At 39.1% G+C, this 25792-nt stretch overlaps 1 protein-coding gene across 1 annotated transcript in view; it reads left to right on the forward strand.

Annotated features, from left to right (window-relative positions):
- FILIP1 (filamin A interacting protein 1) overlaps window positions 1–25131 on the forward strand; it is a 168533-nt gene extending 143402 nt beyond the window's left edge. Inside the window, exons 5-6 of the mRNA XM_021693420.2 lie at window positions 19128–21933; window positions 24881–25131. Coding sequence (XP_021549095.1) covers window positions 19128–21933; window positions 24881–25087 — 3013 coding nt within the window. The 3' untranslated portion in view covers window positions 25088–25131. The remainder of the gene's footprint in view (window positions 1–19127; window positions 21934–24880) is intronic.
- Window positions 25132–25792: the final 661 nt, after the last annotated feature.

Below are 25792 nucleotides of genomic sequence, written 5' to 3' on the forward strand. Positions count from 1 at the left end.
TTCTCCAATCTCCTGTGAGTGCCTCCTATCAACAAAACCAAACTTGAAGCTAGAAGGGGCTTGTCACTACAATGCCTCAAGATCAGCCTCCCAGGATTGAAAATGGTGGAGAGTGGAACTGGAGAGGTAAATGGAAAATATGCAGGACAAAGGATAATAATTAGAAGTATAGAACTTTATGTTATTAAATAATATACAAATGATAAGCTTGGTAATTTAGTAACTTCAATAACAATTTTTTTCTACAGCTATATATAACATTGATCCCATAAAGTGAGTTGATGGCCCTATTCAAAAACATTTCCCTCCCAAGAGGTTGAGAGCCTGATTTGCATCCCTCACAAGTTTGTGAGACAACTATACTTATTTTTCAAAGATGAATTAAATTGAGACTTATAAGACAACATTTCAAAAAGTCATAATTCTAGGGCCACCTGGGTGGCTCAGTTGGTCAAGTGTCTGTCTTCAGCTCAGGTAATGATCCCAGTTCTGGGATCAAACCCCTTGTTGTCTCGTCATTGTTGTCTTTGTCATTTTCCTTGTTGTGTGTTGTTGAGCTCCCTGCTCAGCGGGGAGCCTGCTTCTCCCTCTCCCTCTGCCCTCCCTCTCCTCATGCTTGCTTGTTCTCTCACTTTCTCTCTCGTGCTCTCTCTCAAATAAATAAAATCTTAAAAAAAAGTCATAATTCTAGAAAAGACCTAGAAATTTATCTTGCCTATGCTGAATCAGCTGAGATGAGTTTTTTAAAAAGATTGCTTTGCCCTCTGCTCAAGTTGTCTTGAGGAAAAATTGGGCAATTGGTACATCATAACTATTTCTCTAAGATTCCACATGTTATCACTTAGATCAATTGGCTAGATTGTGATGCTGATGCGGCCATTATGGTCAAGGAGTGTACCATCATTCACATGGTCACCCATGTCAAAATGCAGGAATAATCTTATATAATTCTTTCTATCTTATCCTTCACATTCAGGCACAAAAACCAGATACTTCTACATCTTAATCATTCTTAAGACCTCCTTTTCTTGTATTACAATTTTAATATTAGTTTAGTCCTTTTTTTGGGTTGGAAAATCTTAATACTTTTAACTGATCTCCTTGCCTCTAGTCTCCCTCTTCTGTAATCCATACAACCATATTGTCATCAGAATATTATAAAATACAAATTTGATATTGTTACTATTCTTGAAGTCCTTACAGAACTTTGTATAACCCTCAGGATGAAGCCCAACTTCTTAGGATAGCACACAAACTGCTTGATGATCTGACCTCCACCTTCCATTGGAGTCATCCCTTGACATTTTCCCACCTCCTACTCTGTGCTCTCACATGGACTCTGTGCTATTCTGAATGAGGTTCTGTTTTTTGCACTTGTGTGCATTTTTCCCTTTACGTGGCATACTATTTCCCCATTCTTCATCTGGATAACCTTTGTTTATTCACTCATTGATGAAAGGTTGATTGAGCACCTCCTTTGTTAGGCACTTTTTTAGGCGGCTGGTGTTCAGCCATTGACCCTGCTCTTAAGGAGCTTTTGCCCTGTGGAGAAGTGGGGAGATAGACAATATCCAAGTAAGCAAATAAATGAATAAGATGATTTCAGATAGCAAAAGTGCAGTGGAAGAAATAAATAAGGTGATATGATGGAGAATGGCTGGGGAAACTATTTTCAATAAGCTGGTCAGAGAATGCATCTCTAGGGAGGAGGAATGTGAGCTGAATGGAACTTGAATGATGAAAAAGAAGAGCCCATAGGACTATTGTATGTGGTTGTGCAGGTTGTAGTTTGCTGGGGCACTTGACTAATGAAAGAATGGGGACTGAAATCCAGTTGTCAGAGCATCAAGCTAGGCACCCCAGTTTGGGACTGGTTCTCTAGATAGCAGAGGGATCCTTCTCTTGTTCTCCAAAAGGAATCATATGGGCTGCACCCCTGACAGCAGAGGACTGGTATTGGGAACTATTTCCTACAGTCACATCCCTACCCTTGGGTGTCCCTCAGCAGCCTGTGTTTAAAGCATAAATTGTACTTTTTACACAGCATTGTAACCTTTTTATTTTAAGTATCTAATATACTATCTGACAATGGTAGGGCATTCAACCCATCTTTGTTGAATTACTAAGTGAATTAATGAATCATGGTTATAGTTCTGTGAGTCAGGGAGCTTCATACCACAGTATGATCCGGGAGATCCTTCTCAAGGAGCGATTCCCCAATATGGACCTCCTGATGGGCAGCAATCAGAAGAAAACAGTTATTTCTATGTTTTTATGAGCAAATGACAATCTCCCAGACTTAAATTTCTACTATGATTAAGAGTAATTTACTAGTAATATACTAGAGGATTTATTTTAAAATATGACATTTGTAAATTTAAATTAGCATGTTATGAGATTTTTCTTAAAGACTAAGAGGGTATTTTCCAGGGGAGTCTGGCTACTACCAAATGCTGGCAAACACACTGAACATGTGCTCACCTGGTAGTAGGAAATCCCATAATCTTCAAGAAGAATAATTTGTTATCCACCATGAGCTTTTCATGGTTTTCAGTTGTTACCATCTGTGCCTTTTAAAGATAAATTGCTATTGGTTAAACTTCATAATCAGTTTAGTTTGTTGTGGGTTGTTGGGCCAACCCACAGAGGGTCCCTAATGCATATCCTTAGTTTATAATTTTCAAAAGCCATTTCTTTGTGTCTTCCTCAATTTCTTTCATAAGTATTCTATAGTTTTCTGAGTACAGATACTTTGCTTCTTTGGTTAGGTTTATTCCTAGGTATCTTATGGTTTTGGGTGCAGTTGTAAATGGGATCGACTCCTTAATTTCTCTTTCTTCTGTTTTGTTGTTGGTGTATAGGAATGCCACTGATTTCTGTGCATTGATTTTATATCCTGCCACTTTACTGAATTCCTGTATGAGTTCTAGCAGTTTTGGAGTGGAGTCTTTTGGGTTTTCCACATAAAGTATCATATCATCTGCAAAGAGTGAGAGTTTGACTTCTTCTTTGCTGATTCAGATGCCTTTTATTTCTTTTTGTTGTTGGATTGCTGTGGCTAGGACTTCTAGTACTATGTTGAATAGCAGTGGTGATAGTGGACATCCCGGCCTTGTTCCTGACCTTAGGGGAAAAGCTCTGTTTTTCCCCATTGAGTATGATATTCGCTGTGGGTTTTTCATAGATGGCTTTTATGAAATTGAGTTATGTACCCTCTATCCCTACACTCTGAAGAGTTTTAACCAAGAAAGCATGCTGTACTTTGTCAAATGCTTTTTCTGCATCTATTGAGAGGATCATATGGTTCTCGTTCTTTCTTTTATTAATGTATTGTATCACATTGATTGATTTACAGATGTTGAACCAACCTTGCAGCCCAGGAATAAATCCCACTTGCTAGTGGTGAATAATCATTTTAATGTATTGTTGGATCCTATTGGCTAGTATTTTGGTGAGAATTTTTGCATCAAAAGCTAGACTTCAAGGCATGTCATCAATGTGCCCATTCTAGATCAAGCTTATACCTAATCCATTCTGATGAAGAGTAAAACTTCATTTGTGATAACTTGTCTTGGGTGTGTGTGTGTGTGTGTGTGTGTGTGTGTGTGTGTTTGCATTACTTGGATTATAATATCAAAGTAAATGTAATTAAATTACTAGATTATTTTTAAATTATAAGATATAGTTTTATTATATAAAATAAACTTTAGGGTCTTCTCTTGAGAAATAAAAGCAGTTCATGAAAACTGCTAGCAAAAAGTTTACTGATTTTTCTTTTCTTTTCTTTTAATTTTTTATCACCAATTTCTTTTTTATTGTGAGAGTAGGTGAGAAAGGCCTCTGTCCCACTACATTGGGCCAGGGTCAAAAAGTTTGAGATCAGGGATGCCTGGATGGCTCAGTCGGTTAAGCCGCTGCCTTCAGCTCAGGTCACGATCCCAGGGTCCCACATTGGGCTCCTGCTCAGTGGGGATCCTGCTTCTTCCTCTCCCTCTGCCTGCCACTCTACCTGCTTGTGCTCAATCTCTCTCTCTCTGACAAATAAATAAATAAAATCTTTAAAAAAACAAAGTTTGAGATCAGATGTTCCACAATACTGCTGGTTTTCACAACAGGGAAAAAGTGTACAAAGGCTTTTGTAAATGCATCCCCACTACTAAAAAACACAGAAGAAAAAATTCAAAACTTTGTGTCCTGCCATTTATTTATACATAAAAGAAATGATTATGTAGCACTCAGAGCTCAAGGGCTGGGACTAGGATGAGGCAAATGAAGGTGTTACCTTGGTACAAAATTTAAGGGGATGCCAAAAAACTCAGTAAGCAAGATATACAATATTTTAATGTATTACTTTTTAAAATAAAAATCAATGCAAAAAAAATCAATGATAAATAAAATTTCAAATGAGGACAGGATCTGACTGCAGCTGCACCACCCAGCCTTATTCAGCTCACCCTAATCTCAGCCCTGTGCAGTATATTGGGAAGTTAGATTAATGTGCATAATTGTAATAGTAGACACCATCTTGAGGAACTGAACCAATTTATGAAAAAGTAACACTTCTTCCCAAGTCATTTGGTAAAACCATGTCTTATCATGTTGCCAAGCTGCTTAGCTCTGTTCTATGCTCTAGCTGGGAAAAAATGCATGTGATTAAAGACTTCTACCTACATGCAAGCTTGAGTCTTTTGAGGTTCATTCATCTTCAATTACTATCATGCCCTTGCTAGTTTTAACCTGCCTTTTCTCTTGGAAGAGAGAGAGGCATACATACAGGGAGAGTTGAGGAAGAATAAAAGAATAAAAATAGTGAGAAGGGAAATTAGCATGATCTGGGTGAGAAACAAATGGAATTAACTTTTAAAATGACATCAGTGTTTCAAAATGGGGTCCCCTGGATTAAGATGATGATGAGTGACAACTTCTAAAGGAAGTGAAGAGAAAAATTGCTGCTCTGGGGCTAATGCTGATAAATTTGGGAAAATGATAGAAGTAAGAGTGTCAAGAACGTTGGGGAAAAGAACCTGTGAAATCTTACATGGTTTACTTTCCAAGGATGAGAAGTGAGAATGGTTTTAGTCAGGTGTGGCCCTGGGTCTTTAGGGACACAGATTGAAAACCGTTCCAGGGAAGGTGTTTATCTCAAGGATGGATAACCAGGACAAGGTTAAAAAAACTCTCACTTCCGTTTTCCCCCCACAACAACAACAAAAATTGTGCTTAAAAGGAAAGATAAATTCGTAAATATCTGTGGAACAGAACTGGGCAAGGATTTTTTTTTTTTTTTTTTTAGCATGTTTGACTCAGCATCAGATGGATCCCAATGAGGAAGAAAAAGTAAAAGTCTTTAATATGCTTAATTTTATAAATATGGAAATGAATGAAAGAATCACTCATAATCACAAACAAATATGAGGGATACATGGTACTGTAAAGAAAGTAAAAATATGACCAGATACCAAAGGAGCTGAGATTTGGGAGGGGGTGAAGCTAAAGATGACAAAAAGGGTTAAAAAAACCCTTTATATTGGAAAATTTCAAACCTTTAAAGAATAAAGAGAATAGTATAATGAATCCTCATATACTCATCACTTAGCTTCAACAGTTAATCAACTCATGACCAGTCTGGTTTCATCTATTCCCATTGCCCTGGGTTTTTCTCCGCCCCCTCCCCCCAGATTATTTTTTTTTTCTTTGCCCTGGATTGTTTTTATAAAAGTTCCAGACATATCATTTCATTCACAAATATTTCAATATATATTTCTAAAAGATAATGATTCTCTTAAAAATATCCTTAAGCCACCTAAATTTAGTAATAATTCCTTAACAATGTAATTTTTCCAGTCGTCTTATTTTAAAACTAGCTTGAATAAGAATTCAAATATATTATAATTGGTTAATATGTCTTCTAAATTTCTTTTAATCTATAGCTTCCCCTCCCCCAGGCCTTTTTCTTTTTGCAATTTATTTATTTAAGATAGTATTTTATGCTGGGTTGTCCCTTACATTTTTGGTTTTTCTGATTGCATCATCACAGTGTCACTTAGTATGTTTCTTGCCCCTGTCTTTCCTATAAACTAGTAAATAGTTACAAGGGCTTGATCTTATTTGGGTTCACTTTTTTTTTGGTAGGAGTATTTCTTGGGTGGAGGTATGTACGTATGTATACAATGCTTGGCTATCTCTCTTGGGAGACATTGATGGACATTGCCTACATCCACTATTTCATTGGGCATTGCAGAACAGTGGTTTTCTATAATTACTTCTTTATTTATTAATAATGGTATTCTATCATTATTTATTAACTGGACTATTTCCATAAAGAAAAAAGCTTTAAAGTTAAGTGAGAACATGCTAATCTCATATGTGTGTATATATATATATATATGTATATAAAGGGTTAAAATGTTGATCTTGCTTTATCTGATTCCTGGATCCACTTCCCTGTTTCTCCTTCTTTTCACAATCAAGTTCTCAAGTAATTAGTCTCAGATATTTGTCTCCATGTTTTGTATTTTTCTTCTTGTTTTTTCTTCAGCTAAGCTTTACTCTGTATTTTATTCTGAAACTCCAAAACTGCTCATATGAAGTACTGATGATCCATATTGATGTATCCAGTGGGAAAATCTTTTTAAATTTAAGTTTAAATGGAAACAATGGACATTTTCCTGTTTTCTCCCTTGATCTCTCCAGAGTATTTGGCTTTATGGACATGTCCTGTTTCTTATGCTTTTCTCAGCCCTCTTGGTGTCTGGGAATGCACTATTTCTTGGATTCCTTTCTATTTCTCTGGCTATCCTGCTCAGGCTCTTGCATTAAGTTCCTTTGTATTTTCTCATCTCTGTGTCTTTTTTCTGTCCTCACTCAGGCTCTTGCATTAAGTTCCTTTATATTTTCTCATCTCTGTGTCTTTTTTTCTGTCCTCACTCCTTTTTCTCTCTTAGGTCTACACACCTCCTACTTATCTCATTCTGTCTTATGGCTTTAGATTGTACCCAGTCACTGGAGACTCTCAGTCTGTATCTCTGACCTAGATTCATCTCTAGGAACTCCAGGCTTACGAATAAGCATTGATCTTGAAGGATTCTCAGCAACTTCAATGTCAGTTTGTCTTTTTGGAACATCATGATCTTCCCCTCCAGTTCTGTTTCTCTTATGTTACCCTATATGTGATAAGCATGATAAGCACAGATACCAAACTAATAACCTTGACCAGAAGCTGGAAAGTCTGTCCAAATTTCTCCCTTTCATTCCTCACTCAGTCTGTCACCAAATCCTAAAAATCGCCCAGTGCAACACCTTCTCTCCTTTTTCAGTGACAAGATCATAGTTTAGACTCCATAATGTTTCTCATCTCCTGCTTTTGTAGCCTCCTAAGTGAGCTGCAGCTTCCTGGACACACTCCTCCGTCCTCTACACAACTGTCACATTTCCTCATATTCTGAATCCGAAGTTCAGATTCATCCTCTTAGCCCACGGGGTGCTTTGTTTGGTTTGTCCTTCTTTTCTAGCCTCATTCCAACCCCCACTGTCCCCACAGGTGTCCTTCAGCTCAGTTGAGCTCCCTGCTGTGCCTTGAAAATATCTCCCATTTCTCAACACTGTGACTTTACATATGTTTCCACTAGGCTGCTCTTTTAGGCTGTGCAGGCCACATACAGTGTCTGCCGCATATTCTTTTTTGTTATGTTTTATAACCCTTTAAAAATGTGAGAGCCATTCTTAGCTTGAAATCTGTACAAAATACCAGCCTTGGTTAGATGTGGCCTACAGACAATAGTTTGCTGACCTCTGGTGCAGAGAGCCCTTTCCTTGCCTTCTCTACTTACCGAGTTCCTATTTAACTTTTAAGACTCAAGAGTCATATCCTCCTGGAAGCCTCCCTGACTCCCTTGCCCTGCTATGACTTTGCTGCCCTTCCTCTGTGTTCTCACAAAGGTATATGTTTCTTTTGCATGTCTTTATGATTGTTGGTGTAATTGTCCTCTTCTTTAGAGACTAAATACATGCCTTAGGGACAAAAACTGTGTTTTGTCTTTTCTCTAAATGCCTAGCAGAGTGCCTAGCACAGAGCAAACGTTCAGTAAATGATTGCTAAGTGAGTAAACAAGAAGAGGTGCCCTACTTGCTGCTAATAGTACTGATGGCTGACATTTATTGAGTGCATTCCATGGGATAGTCACTGTCTAAGTGCTTCACAGGTCTCCTTTTCATTTCATGTTGTCTTCACAACAGCCCCATGAAGGAGGTACTTTCATTCCCTCCATTTTATAGATGAGAAAGCTGAGGCACAAAGAAGTTAGGGAATTTGGCCAAGTGCATTTGAATTTCAACAAGGGAAGGCCTTTTGTGATCATCTTCAACATATATGTACAGAACTCACCATGCACTATGTTCTGGTTACAGGCCACAGCAGTGAATAAAATACACAAAAATCCTCCTTTCAAGGTACTTACATTTTAGAGAAGAGAGCCAGTCCATTAAAAAAATAAGTATATTGTATAGTGTATTAGATGGTAATAAGTGCTATGGAGAAAAAATTGCAGGAAAAGGAAATAGAAAGTTCTGTTATGAAATGCACAAGGTAAATAGGGTGGACAAAGGTTTCCCTGAGAAAGTGATATTTGTGCAAAGATCTGAAGGATATGAGGGAATGATCTATTAGAATATGTGAAGGATGAGAGAGAGTTTTAAGATGTGAAGTCAGAGAGGTAAGGGAAAGGGGGTGATAATGTAGAGTTTTTAGGTCATTGTAGTGATTTGGCTTCACTCAGAGTCAAATGGGAAACTACTGGACTGCTTGGAGAAGAAGAGTGACATGATCTGATTTACTGGTTTTTTCTTAGAATCACTCTGGCTTCTGGGCAGAGAACAGACTGAAGGTGAGCAAGGGTAGAAGCTGGGAGTCAGACTTGGTGGTCATTTCAATAATCCAGATAAGAGATGATTGGTGGCCTGGGCCAGGATGATAGCAATAGAGGAACTGAGAAGTAATTGGATTTGGAATCTATTTTGAAGGTGGAGTTGACAAAATTTGCTGAAAAATTGTGGAGATATAGGAGAAAGAAAGGTCTCCAGGATGACTCTAGATCTGGGGCCTAAGCATCTGGAAGAATTTAGTTGTAGTTGACTGATATGGGGAGGATGTAGTTGGAACAGGTTCATAGGGGAGGACTGGGAGCTCAGAAGAGAAAAAGTATAACAGCCCAGTAGGCTGAGAGCTAAGTGAATGACAGTGTCCCTGCTACTGAATGGATTGATGTCAACGGGAGGGAGATCTTTTTTTTTTTTAAAGATTTTATTTATTTATTTGAGACAGAGAGAATGAGAGAGACAGAGAGCACATGAGAGGGGGGAGGGTCAGAGGGAGAAGCAGACTCCCTGCCGAGCAGGGAGCCCGATGCGGGACTCGATCCCAGGACTCCAGGATCATGACCTGAGCCGAAGGCAGTCGCCTAACCAACTGAGCCACCCAGGTGCCCAACGGGAGGGAGATCTTGAGAGTGTGTGAAGAGCTCTGTGCAAATTGACTTGTCTTTTTATTAATGTTTGGAGTCATTTTGCCATTGACACATGCTAGGTATAAGTTGGCATCAGCTGGGTAACAAACCAGAGTCCAAGGAAGATCTTGACAATTCCAGAAGGATAGGCTAATCCAAGCAAGATGAAGTTCACCTAAACAAAAACGAAGTCTTGCAAATTTGATCTGTGCAAGTGATATCTATTTGAGGAATGGTACTGTTGTTAAAAGCATTTTGTTTGTGGTTGAACAGATCAGGTTCAAAATCCCAACCTACCCGTTCTCAATCCTGTCCCTTTGATTAAGTCAAATAACTTTTGTTATTTATAAAATGGTACAGTAATGCCTTGCTCAAAGTGTTGTGAAAATGAGATGAAATAATAAAGTACTTAACACACCCCCTAAGATGCAATAGGTAGTTGATAAATAAGGTTTTTTTAATTACTGAAGGACTTGCTAGCCTTTATTTTCTTTTTAAAAATTAGGTATTGAAAAAATTAGAATTTGGGGTGGGCTTTTAAGAGCTTCTTGAAATAATACTAGAACTAGAGGTTTTCTAGTACTTGAAACATGTCTTCCCAAGAACCTGTTTTCCTATGAGCTTCCCCAACCCCAGCTGAAAATGTTACCCTCTTCTCTTTAGCTTTCCTACCTCTGCTTTCACATCTTTCTGCCTTAAGATTAATAATCTATTTTATATTTTCTATTATATTTTAAGTCACTCATAATATTTGTTTACAACTTTTCTTTATCTGATGTTTGGAACAATTTCTAGGGCCATTTATTTATTTATCTTTTTATTTTTTAAAAAGATTTCATTTATTTATTTGGTGGAGAGAGAGAGCATGAGCTGGGGGGTAGGTGGTAAGGAGGAGCAGAGGGAGAAGCAGGTTCCCCACCAAACAGGGAGCCTGATGCCAGGCACAATCCCAGGACCCTGGGATCATGACCTGAGTGGAAGGCAGAGGATTAACCAACTGAGTCACCCAGGTGCCCCATCTAGGGCCTTTTGTATTCTTTTTATCACTACATTTTTTTATTGAGATACAATTTACATATAATAAAATTCACCAATTTTAATTATACAAATTGATGCATCATGACTATATATATACCATGAACAATCATAGAACATTTGGGTCTACAATTTTAAAGTCTTCTAGTTGAAAATAATTGAATTTCTGAACATGTGTAAATGATAAATTTGCAAGTTAAAAAAATATAGCTGATTATTCAGCATGAAAAGAGAAATGAGGAATACACTTAAGAATCGTTTTTAAGAAAGGCAATAGAATTCTGAAAATCTATTAGATCATTTACTTGTCTTCCTTTCATCCTTTAAATAGGATAAAATGCTTGTTGAAAATTAAGAACTTGCCAAGAATAAATTTGATTTCAGGATACTTAGGGCTCTGCCTATAACTGCTGATGAGAATCAGGGTACTAATTCATCTTCTTAGTCTTGGTCTTCTGGTTTGTTTCCTTTTTATGCTAATCTGCTTAGAATCATGGTTGAAGGATGGCAAGATGGGCAGAGAGGAGGTGATAAGACTAGTTGGCACAAACAACACCAACACCCTCTTATTCTCCTCCTTAAATAGCATAATTACATAGCAACGGGGCCCAGTAATATAGAGCAAATGAATGGTTTAAAGCACAAAGTGAAATTGTAACTACTGGGAAATTGTTTGAACAAGGAGACATAACACGCCATAGTCATTAGGTATTGTGAATAGTTACATAATAGTACTTCTGAATTCTTGTTTGATATAAAAATGAGGATTTTTAGATAGAAGGGAAGAAAAAAAAGCCCACCTGAAGTAGAAGGGTAAAGTGATGAGGGAGGGAGGTAGATAAATGGAGACAAGTGCCCCCTTCCTTTGGTGCACCAGTGACACTCCATGGGTCTCTCCTAGTATAACTCTCTCCTCTTATCTCTCTTGCCAGGCCTTTACTAGCTCCTCCTCATTCTTTTTACCCCTTATTTCTGGGCATTTCCCAAAGTCTTTTCTCTATCATTTCCTTTTTCTCTCTCTACATAGTTTCTCCTTTGGAGATAAAACTTATTTCCATGATCTCCTATAACTTTCTTTCTTCCTGAGACTTCTCTTACTTTAATTACTACTGTTCTTCCCCCTAGACCCCAGATGTACACTACCCCAACATTAGAATTCTGGTCCAACTGTGGGTAAAATACCTTCTCTTGTTTCTCTGTAGCTGAGGTTGGAAGCTTTTCTTAAAAAGAACTAAAACAAGCAAGCAAAAAAAAAAAGAACACTAAAACCTATGAGAGAGACACAAAAACTTTACTTCAGCCTGGTCTACAAAATATTATTTAGGGTACTAATTTTCCCAGAGGTACCTCATAGGAGTATGAAAGATAGACGTATAGTAAGGGAGATCTTCCCAGTCCACAAAGAAAGGGCTCTGTCTCTGTTTTGGTTTCCACTTAGGAGATACACCTCTTCTCCAGGAGACTGATGACGAGAAAGACCACAGTCTTCAAGAGAGGCCACTGCTCACTAGATCAGAGCTTCTTGTTGTCTAATGACCCCTATTAATATCAAATTACTGGCCTTGTAACAATCACATCAACGAAAATTTATACCCAGCATTGTGAGGAACTTCATTTCACATGTCTCTATGTAAGATGGCTTGAGCTCTAACTCGAGCTTATTTATTTGTTCTTTCTTTCATTTATCCAGTCACTATTTTTTGAATACTTCTTATGTGTCAGGCATTGTGCTAGGGGACAAACAAGACAGACATGGCACGTATCCTCATGCAACTTGTATTAAAGGTAAACAGGCATTACAAAATTGTAAGTCAAGGGGGGGGCCTGGCTGGCCCAGTTGGAAGATCATGTGACTCTTGATCTCAGGGTTGTGAGTTTGAGCCCCATGTTGGGTTTAGAGATTACTTACAAATAAAATCTTTAAAATAAAATCTTGTTGATTAGTCTTATAAAGGAAGATTTCAGGGTATTATGGGAGTCTATAAGAAGATCTACCTTAATCAGGTTGGTCAGGAAGGCTTCTGGAGGAAGTGACATTTAAGTGAAACTTGAAGGATAAAAATCAGCCAGATACGTTCAGGTGTGTGTGCCAGAGTGAAAGGAGGAGCAGGGAGGAAATACCAGGGCAAAAGGCACAACATATTCAAGGAATGTTAGCAGCTTAGATCACAGGGAAAAGACTGACTTCAGATGAACCTGCCACGGTGCTCAGGAATCCAATCATGCTCTATTTTTCACCTCTATTCTTTTTTTTTTTATTAACATATAATGTACTGTTTGTTTCAGGAGTACAGGTCTGTGATTCATCAGTCTTACACAATTCACAGTGCTCACCATAACACATACCCTCCCCAATGTCCATCACCCAGCCACCCCATCCCCCCAACCCCGCTCCATTCCAGCAACCCTCAGTCTGTTTCCTGAGATTAAGAGTCTCTTATGGGGGCGCCTGGGTGGCTCAGTTGGTTAAGCGACTGCCTTCGGCTCAGGTCATGATCCTGGAGTCCCAGGATCGAGTCCCGCATCGGGCTCCCTGCTCGGCGGGGAGTCTGCTTCTCCCTCTGACCCTCCTCCCTCTCGTGCTCTCTGTCTCTCATTCTCTCTCTCTCTCAAATAAATAAATAAAATCTTTAAAAAAAAAAAAAAAAAAAAAAAAAAGAGTCTCTTATGGTTTGTCTCCCTCTCTCCCTCTCTGGTTTTGTCTTGTTTCATGATGATCCTCTGTCTTGTTTCTCAAATTCTTCATATCAGTGAGATCATATGATAATTGTCTTTCTCTGATTGACTTATTTTACTTAGCATAATACCCTCTAGTTCCATCCATGTCATTGCAAATGGTAAGATTTCATTTTTTGATGGCTGCATAATATTCCATTGTGTATCTATACCTCATCTTCTTTATCCATTCATCTGTTGATGGACATCTAGGCTCTTCCCATAGTTTGGCTATTGTGGACATTGCTACTATAAACATTGGGGTGCACGTGCCCCTTCGGATCACTACATTTGTATCTTTGGGGTAAATACCCAGTAGTGCAATTGCTGGGTCATAGGGTAGCTCTATTTTCAACTTTTTGAGGAACCTCCATACTGTTTTCCAGAGTGGCTGCACCAGCTTGCATTCCCACCAACAGTGTAGGAGGGTTCCCCTTTCTCCACATCCTCGCCAACATCTGTCATTTCCTGACTTGTTAATTTTATCCATTCTGACTGGTGTGAGGTGGTATCTCACTGAGGTTTTGATTTGGATTTCCCTGAGGCCGAGTGATGTTGAGCACTTTTTCATGTGTCTCTTGGCCATTTGGATGTCTTCTTTAGAGAAATGTCTGTTCATGTCTTCTGCCCATTTCTTGATTGGATTAGTTGTTCTCTGGGTGTTGAGTTTGATAAGATCTTTATAGATTTTGGATACTAGCCCTTTATCTGATATGTCATTTGCAAATATCTTCTCCCATTCTGTCGGTTGTCTTTTGGTTTTGTTGACTGTTTCTTTTGCTGTGCAAAAGCTTTTTATCTTGAAGTCCCAATAGTTCATTTTTGCCCTTGCTTCCCTTGCCTTTGGCGATGTGTCTAGGAAGAAGTTGCTGCGGCTGAGGTCAAAGAGGTGCTGCCTGTGTTCTCCTCAAGGATTCTGATGGATTCCTGTCTCACACTGAGGTCTTTTATCCATTTTGAGTATATTTTAGTGTGTGGTGTAAGGAAATGGTCCAGTTTCATTCTTCTGCATGTGGCTGTCCAATTTTCTGAACACCATTTGTTGAAGAGATTGTCTTTTTTTGCATTGGACATTCTTGCTTTGTCAAAGATTAGGTGACCAGAGAGTTGAGGGTCCATCTCTGGGCTCTCTATTCTGTTCCACTGATCTGTGTGTCTGTTTTTGTGCCAATACCGTACTGTCTTGATGATGACAGCTTTGTAATGGAGCTTGAAGTCCGGAATTGTGATGCTGCCAGCTTTGCTTTTCTTTTTCAACATTCCTCTGGCTATTCAGGGTCTTTTCTGGTTCCATACAAATTTTAGGATTATTTGTTCCATTTCTTTGAAAAAAGGTGATGGTATTTTGATGGGGATTGCATTAAATGTGTAGATTGCTCTAGGTAGCATAGACATTTTCACAATATTTGTTCTTCCAATCCATGAGCATGGGACGTTTTTCCATTTCTTTGTGTCTTCCTCAGTTTCTTTCATGAGTATTCTATAGTTTTCTGAGTACAGATCCTTTGCCTCTTTGGTTAGATTTATTCCTAGGTATCTTATGGTTTTGGTTGCAACTGTAAATGGGATCAACTCCTTAATTTCTCTTTCTTCTGACTTGGTGTATAGAAATGCAACTGATTTCTGTGCATTGATTTTATATCCTGCCACTTTACTGAATTCCTGTATGAGTTCTAGAAGTTTTGGGGTGGAGTTTTTTGGGTTTTCCACATCAAGTATCATATCATCTGCAAAAACTGAGAGTTTCACTTCTTCTTTGCTGATTCAGATGCCTTTTATTTCTTTTTGTTGTCTGATTGCTGAGGCTAGGACTTCTAGTACTATGTTAAATAGCAGTGGTGATAGTGGACATTCCTGCCATTTCACCTCTATTCTTAGAGCAACAAGAAGGCATGGAGAGCCAGGGTTCCATTACAACCTGTGATTATATTCGAATTTGGGTGAGAGTAAGTAATAATAATTGTTATAATTTAAAAATAGCTAAAAATACACTCAGTATGGGCCAGCCACTGTTGCAAGTGCTTTCCATATATTAACTAATATGCATCTCACACAAACCCTATCAATTAGTACTATTTTGATGCCCAATTTATAAGTGTGGAAAGTGAGATATACCAATATCTCATATTATGTAACTTGTCCAAGTTCACACAGCTCACAGGTGGCAGAGCTTGTGAGGAGACCCATTAGGAGGCTGTTGCAGAATTATCAGCAAAAGATGCTCAGGGCTTTGATGGAAGTAAATGGCAGTGGGGAGTCATTAGGGTAATGGCATTAAGATATATATGAGCTGTAAAATTTATAGGATTTACATCAAAAGTACTACATTTCTAATTGTTTGGTATCCTTAAAAATTACTCATTATGGAAAGAGCACTTAACATGAGATCTGCCCTCTTAACAAATATTTAAGTGTACAATACGGTATTGTTAACTATGGCCAGACACTTTTCAACTTGACTATCTTGCTGTTACTCAGTTTTCTACTAAGACTCTTTCTCACCAGTTTTTCCTATTCCTGTTAAAAGTATTATCTGTAATTATGCAGACCGAAAGCCTCAAAGTAATTTTTTTCTATTTATCTCTCCCTTTTTCCTAGTGAGTGAATAGTCACAAAGCCCATGCCAGTTACCTTTGGCAAAGTCTTCACAATTCATCTCATTTTTCCCATCCCCAGTGTCCTCCCTGTAGAAATTTAAGTGCAAGTCTGCTCGCACAGAAGGCTATCAGCAGGCTGTCCTGACTGAGTCACACAGTTTTACCTTGGTTCTGCATCTAACCCTCAGCTAAACCAATGCTGTAACTGAATTTTGGGAGAATGCAGAGAATGGGCTGTGTATTGCTGTTAGATCCACTTTAACTAAGAGATGGGAACAATTTAAGAAGTGATGGAAGAGGGTAGGAGAGCTTAAGGGGCAAAGGAGAGAGAGAGAGAGGAATAATCACAGCTAGGAGGACCTGAAAAATGTGGTTTATTGGAAGCCAAATTCCTGCTCTGGTCACAGGATTTCCTACTCATGAGAAAGCCTTCTATTTTTCTCTGGCTGAAACATTAGTACCCCAGGTTTTACCACCAAAGACAAGTTATGGACATGAAAATATTTACAGATTCAACACAAAAAGCACTGGGCAGACTTTTCAGATGCATACTCTCGAGTTCTTACATTTATTTTTGTGTTTTATGACATCCACGTATTGAGTCTATATGTCAGTCACTTTACTTCTACTATCTCGAAGTTGAGAACAATCCTGTGAGGTAGGTATTAACATCCCTCACTTTATTAGTAAAAAACTTGAGGGTCAGAGAGTTTTGGCAATTGGCCAGAGGTTACAGGTGGAAAATGAGACACAGAATTCAGGTGCAGCTATGTCTGCCCATGTTTGTCACTCCAGCCCACTGTCTGTGATAGCATTGAGGCATAGGGTATTTAAAGAAATATCTTTAGAAATTTTAACATTTTAAACCTGGAGTTGAAAGCACTGATTTTTCAATGAATTCATCTCAAGATAGTCTAGTTAAGGTTAAGGAATTTAAAAATATCCCCTAAAGTCTCTCCTAGTCTACGGTTCTGTGACATTATTTCATTTGTTTTGACTTAAGTAAAAAGAAAAGATGATCAATAAAATGCCCTTTCCACACGTAAGAACCACACTTAATGAAACGATTACAGTGTTGTTCATGTGAATCCATAGGCTTTGAAAACAATCTTTTTCTTCTATTGGAGGAATAAAGTCATAATGGGTTTTAGAAATTATGTATTTACTTAATAGATGCTTAGACACAAGGGGATGTTTGTAAAATTAAATTTCAGAAAAAAGTCTTAATGACATCACAAGAACATTTCTATAGTAATGTTAATCAAATACTATAGTATAGTAATCAAATAGTTTTGATGTATGGCTAGTCATTTCTTGCACAATGCAATGTGAGACTATTAGCTTCTATTTACTTGGCTATCAGCTAATCTAGTCATAAATATGAAATAAATCATTCAGAATAACTAAGGTAAATAAGGCAAAATATATTGAAAGAATAAAATATACTTAAAATAAATACATGTTTATAACTTGCTTCTCTGATAAACATACTAATATTAAAATGCATTCTTAGACTACATAAAGTGAATATGATTATTTCAACTCTGTTTTAATGGGTAACTGAAAATAATTATTAAAAATTGGTGCAAATTATGGAGGGGAGTGGGAGATACAGGCTTCCGGTTATGGAATGAATAAGTCACAAGAATGAAAGGTACAACATAGGGAATGTAGTCAATCAGGTTGTAATAGTGTTGTATGGTGACCAATGGTAGCTGCACTTGTGATGAGCACTGCATAATATATAGAGTTGTTGAATTACTATGTTGTACACCTAAAACTAATGTAACTTTGTGTGTCAACTCTCCTTCAATAAAAGAAATTGGTGCAAGCTAACTGACCAAGGATGGTGAATAGTTATTCTGGCGTATTTATATTCCTACTTTTTAATGCTATACATAAACACCATAGAGAAAATGTATTTCGTACATGTAAAACATAATAATTCTTGTGGTTGCCTTATTTTTGTATTGATAGTAATTCAGATTTCCTCCCTACCTAGTTCGCTATTTAAAACATCATTTAGGGGGGCACCTGGGTGGCTCAGATGGTTAAGCATCTGCCTTCGGCTCAGGTCATGATCCCAGGGTCCTGGAATCGAGTCCCTCATCGGGCTCCCTGCTCAGCGGGGAGCCTGCTTCTCCCTCTGCCTCTCTCTCTCTCTGTCTCTTATGAATAAATAAATAAAATCTTAAAAAAAAATCATTTAGGGGCATCTGCATGGCTCAGTTAGTTAAGCATCACCTTCAGCTCAGGTCATGATCCCAGGATCCTGGGATCGAGTCCCACATCGGGCTCCCTGCTCAGTGGAGAGCCTGCTTCTCCCTCTCCCTCTGCTACTCCCCCTGCTTGTGTGCTCTCTCTCTGTCAAATAAATAAATAAAATCTTTAAAAAATAAAAAATCATTTAAATCAGAAAACTGCAACAAAATTCTGTGCCGGTTCTTCATTAGCTGAAGTTAGTTTATGTAGATCAACTTTCTATCAGAAAGCTTGTCTTGCTTTGCCCCTAGAAGGTGATCATTGCCTACAAATTTTAAAAAATCCAAGGTTCTTTTTTTCTGCACCTGCCCTTTCATTTAAAATAAAATGATCTTTTGAAGTCATAAGATGCAGAGCTGAGGAGCAAGGATTCCAGAGCCCCACTGCCTGAGTTTGAATGCGAACCTGCCACTTCCTGATGATGGGCTCCGTGCAAGTATCGTGTCTCACGTTCCTTATCGGGATGACAGTAGCAGTACGTGTCTCATAGGACTGCTATGAAGAGAAAATAAACACATAACACACATAATGCCTGGAATACAGAAAACACTATTTAAATAGTCATTGTTACTGCACAACCTGTTACTCAATGGTTGTTATTGAAGTATAACATATCTGCAGAAAGGCATTCATATCACAAGTGTTTAGCTTACTGAAATGTAATAGGCTGACCAATCTTGTGTAAACAGCACATAAATCATGAAACAGAAACTAGTACCTGAAAAGTATGGAAACTAGTCCTCTTCATGCCCACTTCTGGTCACTACCCACTATCTAAGGGTAACCAGTATCCTGACTTCTGATTAGTTTCATTAATGACTACCTGTTAAGCCTTGATATTGCAGCAGTTAATAGGTATTTATTATGTTAGCATTTCATTTTTTTATTTAATATCCAAGACAAACCTACTTGCTGATGAACCTTTTAATATGTATAACAATAAATATACATAAATGTAATATATGATATATATAAGATAATAATAACATATAATATTTTAATATATTTTGCTTCCTAGGTTGAAAAAGCTCCTTGAACAAGAAAAGGCTTACCAAGCCCGAAAAGAAAAGGAAAATGCTAAGCGGCTCAATAAACTAAGAGATGAGCTTGTGAAACTGAAGTCCTTTGCACTCATGCTGGTGGATGAAAGGCAAATGCATATTGAGCAACTTGGCCTCCAGAGCCAGAAAGTACAGGATCTTACTCAGAAACTGAGGGAAGAAGAAGAAAAGCTCAAAGCCATCACTTCCAAATCCAAAGAAGACAGACAGAAACTGCTCAAGTTAGAAGTGGATTTTGAACACAAGGCTTCGAGGTTTTCCCAAGAGCATGAAGAGATGAACGCGAAGTTGGCCAATCAAGAGTCTCACAACAGGCAACTTAGGCTCAAGCTGGTTGGCTTAACTCAGAGAATTGAGGAGCTGGAAGAGACCAACAAAAACCTCCAAAAGGCAGAGGAAGAACTTCAGGAATTAAGAGATAAAATTGCCAAAGGGGAATGTGGCAACTCCAGCCTGATGGCAGAAGTGGAAAATCTCCGTAAGCGTGTGCTTGAAATGGAGGGTAAAGATGAGGAGATCACTAAAACTGAATCCCAGTGCCGGGAATTGCGGAAGAAGCTGCAAGAGGAGGAACACCACAGCCGCGAGCTCAAACTTGAAGTGGAGAAGTTACAGAAGAGAATGTCTGAACTGGAGAAACTGGAAGAAGCATTTAGCAAGAGTAAATCTGAGTGTGGCCAGCTCCATTTAAATCTGGAGAAAGAGAAGAACTTAACCAAAGACCTGTTGAATGAACTGGAGGTGGTCAAGAGTAGAGTTAAAGAACTGGAATGTTCTGAAAGTCGATTGGAAAAGGCTGAATTAAGTCTAAAAGATGATCTTACAAAGTTGAAGTCATTTACTGTGATGCTGGTTGATGAAAGGAAAAATATGATGGAAAAAATAAAGCAAGAGGAGAGAAAAGTGGATGGACTCAATAAAAATTTTAAGGTGGAACAAGGAAAGGTTATGGATGTAACTGAAAAACTAATTGAAGAAAGCAAGAAGCTTTTAAAACTGAAATCTGAAATGGAGGAAAAGGTGTATAATTTGACAAAAGAAAGAGATGAGTTAATAGGTAAACTGAAAAGTGAAGAAGAAAAATCCTCTGAATTAAGCTGCAGTGTTGACTTATTAAAGAAGAGACTTGATGGGATAGAGGAAGTGGAAAGAGAAATAACAAGAGGAAGGTCTCGGAAGGGTTCTGAACTCACCTGCCCAGAAGATAACAAGATTAAGGAACTAACACTGGAAATTGAGAGACTGAAGAAACGCCTTCAACAGCTGGAGGTGGTTGAGGGGGATTTGATGAAGACAGAGGATGAGTATGATCAGCTGGAGCAGAAATTTAGAACTGAGCAGGACAAGGCCAATTTCCTCTCTCAACAACTGGAGGAGATAAAGCACCAAATTGCCAAGAATAAGGCAATTGAGAAAGGCGAGGCCGTGAGTCAGGAAGCAGAGCTGAGACACAGGTTTCGGTTAGAAGAGGCCAAAAGTCGAGACCTAAAAGCTGAAGTCCAAGCTCTTAAAGAGAAGATCCACGAATTAATGAACAAAGAAGATCAGCTTTCTCAACTCCAAGTGGATTATTCTGTCCTTCAACAAAGGTTTATGGAAGAAGAAAATAAGAACAAAAACATGGGGCAGGAGGTCCTCAATCTGACCAAAGAGTTGGAGCTTTCTAAGCGCTATAGCCGAGCTCTTAGGCCCAGTGTGAATGGAAGAAGAATGGTGGATATTCCGGTGACGTCGACTGGAGTGCAGACGGATGCTGTCAGCAGTGAGGCAGCAGAAGAAGAAACACCAGCAGTATTTATACGGAAATCCTTTCAAGAAGAAAATCATATCATGAGTAACCTTCGACAGGTGGGATTGAAGAAACCTATGGAACGATCCTCGGTACTAGACAGGTATCCTCCAGCAGCCAACGAGCTCACTATGAGAAAGTCTTGGATTCCATGGATGAGAAAAAGGGAAAATGGGCCCCCAATCACTCATGAGAAAGGGCCTCGAACAGATGCCAGTCCAGGGCACCCAGGAGAACTGGTCCTTTCGCCAAAACAAGGCCAGCCTCTGCATATTCGAGTGACCCCAGACCATGAGAATAGTACTGCAACTTTGGAAATAACCAGCCCGACGTCTGAAGAATTTTTTTCTAGTACCACCGTCATTCCTACCTTAGGGAATCAGAAACCAAGGATAACCATTATTCCATCACCAAATGTTATGTCTCAAAAGCCAAAAAGCGGAGATGCTACTCTTGGCACAGAACGAGCCATGTCCCCAGTCACGATTACTACATTTTCTAGAGAGAAGACCCCAGAAGGTGGAAGAGGTATGTTTGCAGACAGGCCCACATCCCCCATTCAGATAATGACAGTGTCTACATCGGCAGCACCAGCTGAGATGGGAGTCTCTCCGGAATCCCAGGAAATGCCCATGGGAAGGACTGTCTTCAAAGTCACCCCAGAAAAACAGACTGTTCCAACTCCTCTACGGAAATATAATTCCAATGCCAATATCATAACCACAGAAGACAATAAAATTCACATTCATTTAGGTTCTCAGTTTAAACGATCCCCTGGGACTTCAGCTGAAGGATCGAGTCCAGTTATTACTGTCCGACCTGTCAGTGTGACAGCTGAAAAGGAAGTTTCCACTGGTACGGTCCTTCGCTCTCCTAGGAACCATCTCTCGTCAAGACCTGGCGCTAGCAAGGTGACGAGCACTATCACCATAACGCCAGTCACAACTTCATCTACTCGAGGAACCCAGTCAGTGGTGAGTAGAAGACACTCCCAAGTGTAGGCCTAGGGAGGGCGAAGTGAGTCATGAGAATCACCCAGGGCCCAAAATGAAAGAAAAGCACATGGCTCTTGCTCTACCTGAGTCCACTAGCAGATGTTTCCTAGTGGACAAGCTACACCAAGAAATGAAAATAAAAACGGCCTAATATTTTAATAAATTGAACTAACTGGGGGGGAAATTTTCTTTTTTTTCATATAAATTATGAAGGCCCCCCAAATTCTGGCAATGATGGCCTCTTCATAATATCACCATATGGTAATAATCAGGTTTAAAGTTTAATTTTTATATTTAAAATACTTTTAAAAATGAAGACTGAGAGAAATGGTCAATATGCAGGAAGAATGAAAACTGCTTCCTGGCTTACATTTCTATACCCTAAAATATTCAATATGTGGTTGTGTATGGCCATAGTCATATTTTTACCAAAATATTTTATTCCAAAAATAAGATTAAAAGATTTAAATATTAAAACCTATTTTTAAAAGTAAAAAACAAATGAGTCTGTATGTCTAAACACTACATTTTATTAATAATATCTTGCAGAGAGCAAGTGCTGGATAAATATTTATTTAATAACCAACTAGAAGGCTAAATGAATGATTACAAAAAAGTGTGTCCGAAGTATAAAAACCAGAGCTTAAAAATAAATTCTATTTTTTAAAAATACCTCCAGTGATTGTTTTCATTTACCTGGGACAAACTGGTAAATTAAATTATAAAAGAATGCGTACTATTTAGATTTTAATTTAAACCAACAGAATAGAAATTATGATTCTTAGACTCTGAACAAATTCTATAGCTTGTATTAGACATTCTTAAAGACAGGAAGCTTATTTTTAAGTATAGAGACTGTGGCTTATTCTCCCACATCCTCAATATAATTTACTTAAATTTTCTGTGCACCAGCATAGACTCAAGAAAGACTTCAAAGTGTGAATTACTAATTGCTTTGCTAGTAAAGCTTTTCATTATTGACCCAAAGAAGCTGAATAGCATTCAGAATTGTTCACACATTTCAAATGGTTCAATATAATATTGCTTTTTAAGCAACACAGAGCACAGTTTGGTGTGCATGGTTACTTCTCTCTAATGATTTTTATAAAAAGATGGTGGAGGTGAAGTTGTTGTAATTTAGAGCAGATTTTCTGCTGCAACATCTTCTTCCCATTTTAAGGGTCAGATCAAAATAGCTTTATTTTCTTTGGTAACATTTTTGACTACTGATTAAACCCCATATACAAACAAGACTTCAAATAAGATTTACAAGGCCTAAAGGATGGCCCACGTACTCCAGATATATCAGATTCCATAAAGTCAAGGATGACAAAAAGTTTAGGACACCTCTCTTAGAAATTGAATAGCGAGGCTAGTTCATTTGTGCATTTATTCATCCAACATTTATTAAGTGTTTAGCTACACTCTGGGCACCGGGTTTGGTGCTGACTGCAAAGAGGACCTTCAGAAGTACCCAGCTTAGCAGGAGAGGCAGGATTGGAACCTACCCAATTGGGACCTACCCTCCAGTAGTTCTATGATAGAGGTGTGTACAAAGGAACCCACCAGAGAAGGCTTCCCAGAGGAGCAAGTTTTCACAGATAAGGAGAGATTTTTTTTAAGAAGGAAAAGGGAAGGCGTATGTAGAGAGAACAATCTGTGCAAAGGTATGGCAATGTGAAGGAGCCTGCCATATTTGGGGAACGGTGAGCATTCCCACTGTGCTGCAGCCGTTGGGTGCAGAGACAAAATGCGAGAGCAGAAAATAGAGAGGCAAACTGGGGTCAGATATTGAAGAGAGGTGCATGGCTTATTACGAAATTGACCTTTAATCTCATGGGATAGACAGAGGGAGCCATTGAAAGGGCATTGATGATAGAAGAACGACATGATTTATGTGTTAGAAACATATGTCTATAAAATAGTTTAAAGCATAAATTGGAGGGCACAAAGACGGAGGGCAGGGACACTGTTGCAATTCTCTAGGCTAGAGATGGGGTAGGCTGGAACTGTGGTTGTGAAAATGAGGACAGAGTTGTATTGAAGATAGGATCAAAGATTTCATGACAATCGGCGTATAGAGAGTGGCTCTGGGGTTTCTGGTGTGGCTGTATGGGTAGATAGGATGAGAAACATAGGGGGACTACTGTTTGGGGAGAAGATAAGTCATGTTGGGGGCATTTATATTTGAGATGCCTGAGAGACTGTGGAGATGTCTGGCAAATAGTTGGAAATGTACATGTGTATTCCAGAAGATCACTGGAGGCTCGAGGTCCTGGGACTCATCAACACATGGGGTGACAACTGAGGTGATCATCAAGGTGAATGTGGAAAATGAAAAGAGAGCTGAGGATGGAGCGTGGTGACACCCACATTTAGAAGAAAGGCAAGCTAGGCCAAGGAGCCAACAAGACATTGGATAGGAGTCATCAGAGACAGGAGGCAAATGGGTGAGACTCCAGTAAGAACATATCACAGCGAGAGAGTTTTAGGAGAACTTCAAGAAGAAGGGTATGGCCAGCAGTGACGGGAAAAATGACAAGAGTCTGGCATCATTAAGAGGCGAGGGGAGAGCTGCTTCATCTAAAGAAAGTAGAGATAATTTGGGGGACAGTGGGAGTAAAGTTGCCTGAGTTGATGCCAGGTGGCTGTATTTTCTCTGTGAAATAGGAGTTAAGGTCACTTCAGGAAGGGTAGAGGAAGCAGGTCAGGGGCTTGAGAAAAGAAGGAGGTCTGGCGTAGATGTTTCAGGACAGGGAAGAGGAGGCAGTCAGCGTGGATGAGATCCCAACTCCAACTTCCTAACAGTGTTACCTGGGGAACGGTCATCCGTGGGCATTCCTGTCCTGCCGATGTTCAGGTTGATGGCAAATCACGGCGGAAACTCACCGACATCTCCCTTGTGTCTGTCTCTCCTCTCTTACAGTCAGGACAAGATGGGTCATCCCAGCGACCTACCCCCACCCGCATTCCTATGTCAAAAGGTATGAAAGCAGGAAAGCCAGTAGTGGCAGCCCCAGGAGCAGGAAATCTGACCAAATTCGAGCCTCGAGCTGAGACTCAGTCTATGAAAATAGAGCTGAAGAAATCTGCAGCCGGCAGCGCTACCTCTCTCGGAGGGGGGAAGGGCTGAGGGCAGTGGCTGAGGGGGTATGTCGTGCCGATGCTCCTGCTGCCATGAACACCGACCTTCGTCTGTTTGTGCCAACTCCTTACGTGCACTAACTTCTGTTTTAAATATCTTGTTTATAAAGTAATCCACTAATAGCCATGTGTCTTTCCTATTTTGTAAATGTGTTTCGATGCCAGAGAGAAGAACGAACTAGCAGAACTGCTGCTTGCTGGCTGCTCTGTTGAGGATGCCGGGCCTGAGGCAGGGCTGACTTCTAGTCCCATGATTGCTTCTAGAAAGTGGGCCCGTAGGGTGGCCCGCCTGAGCCTCGGTCTCTTGATGTCAGTAAGATATGGGGGCTGGGTCTCATCCTCTCCAGAGCCAGATCCCATATTTCCTAATTGTAAATCAAATTTAATAGGCCTTGTTCCACAAGAATTGATTTTTCAGAAATTTTATTATGAAATAGGAAATAGCTTAACAGTTGTCATTTGCCTCTATTAAATCCCGAATTTGCTTCATGTGCTGGAAAAAAACATCTCCTAGCTATCACAGGGCCTGGACCCTTAAAGTTTTGCAAAAACAAAAGCCTCTGGGATGATTTCAGGAAATAATTTGAATGTGAAATAAAATGGAAATGAAATATGGATTCCTAAAAACAGAGTTTTACTTATTTGTGTGTGTCTGTGTGTATTATAGGGGTTTTGGCCATCTCCAAAACATTCC

The sequence above is a fragment of the Neomonachus schauinslandi genome, chromosome 8 (assembly GCF_002201575.2).
Source record: "Neomonachus schauinslandi chromosome 8, ASM220157v2, whole genome shotgun sequence".
Classification (NCBI taxonomy): domain Eukaryota; kingdom Metazoa; phylum Chordata; class Mammalia; order Carnivora; family Phocidae; genus Neomonachus; species Neomonachus schauinslandi.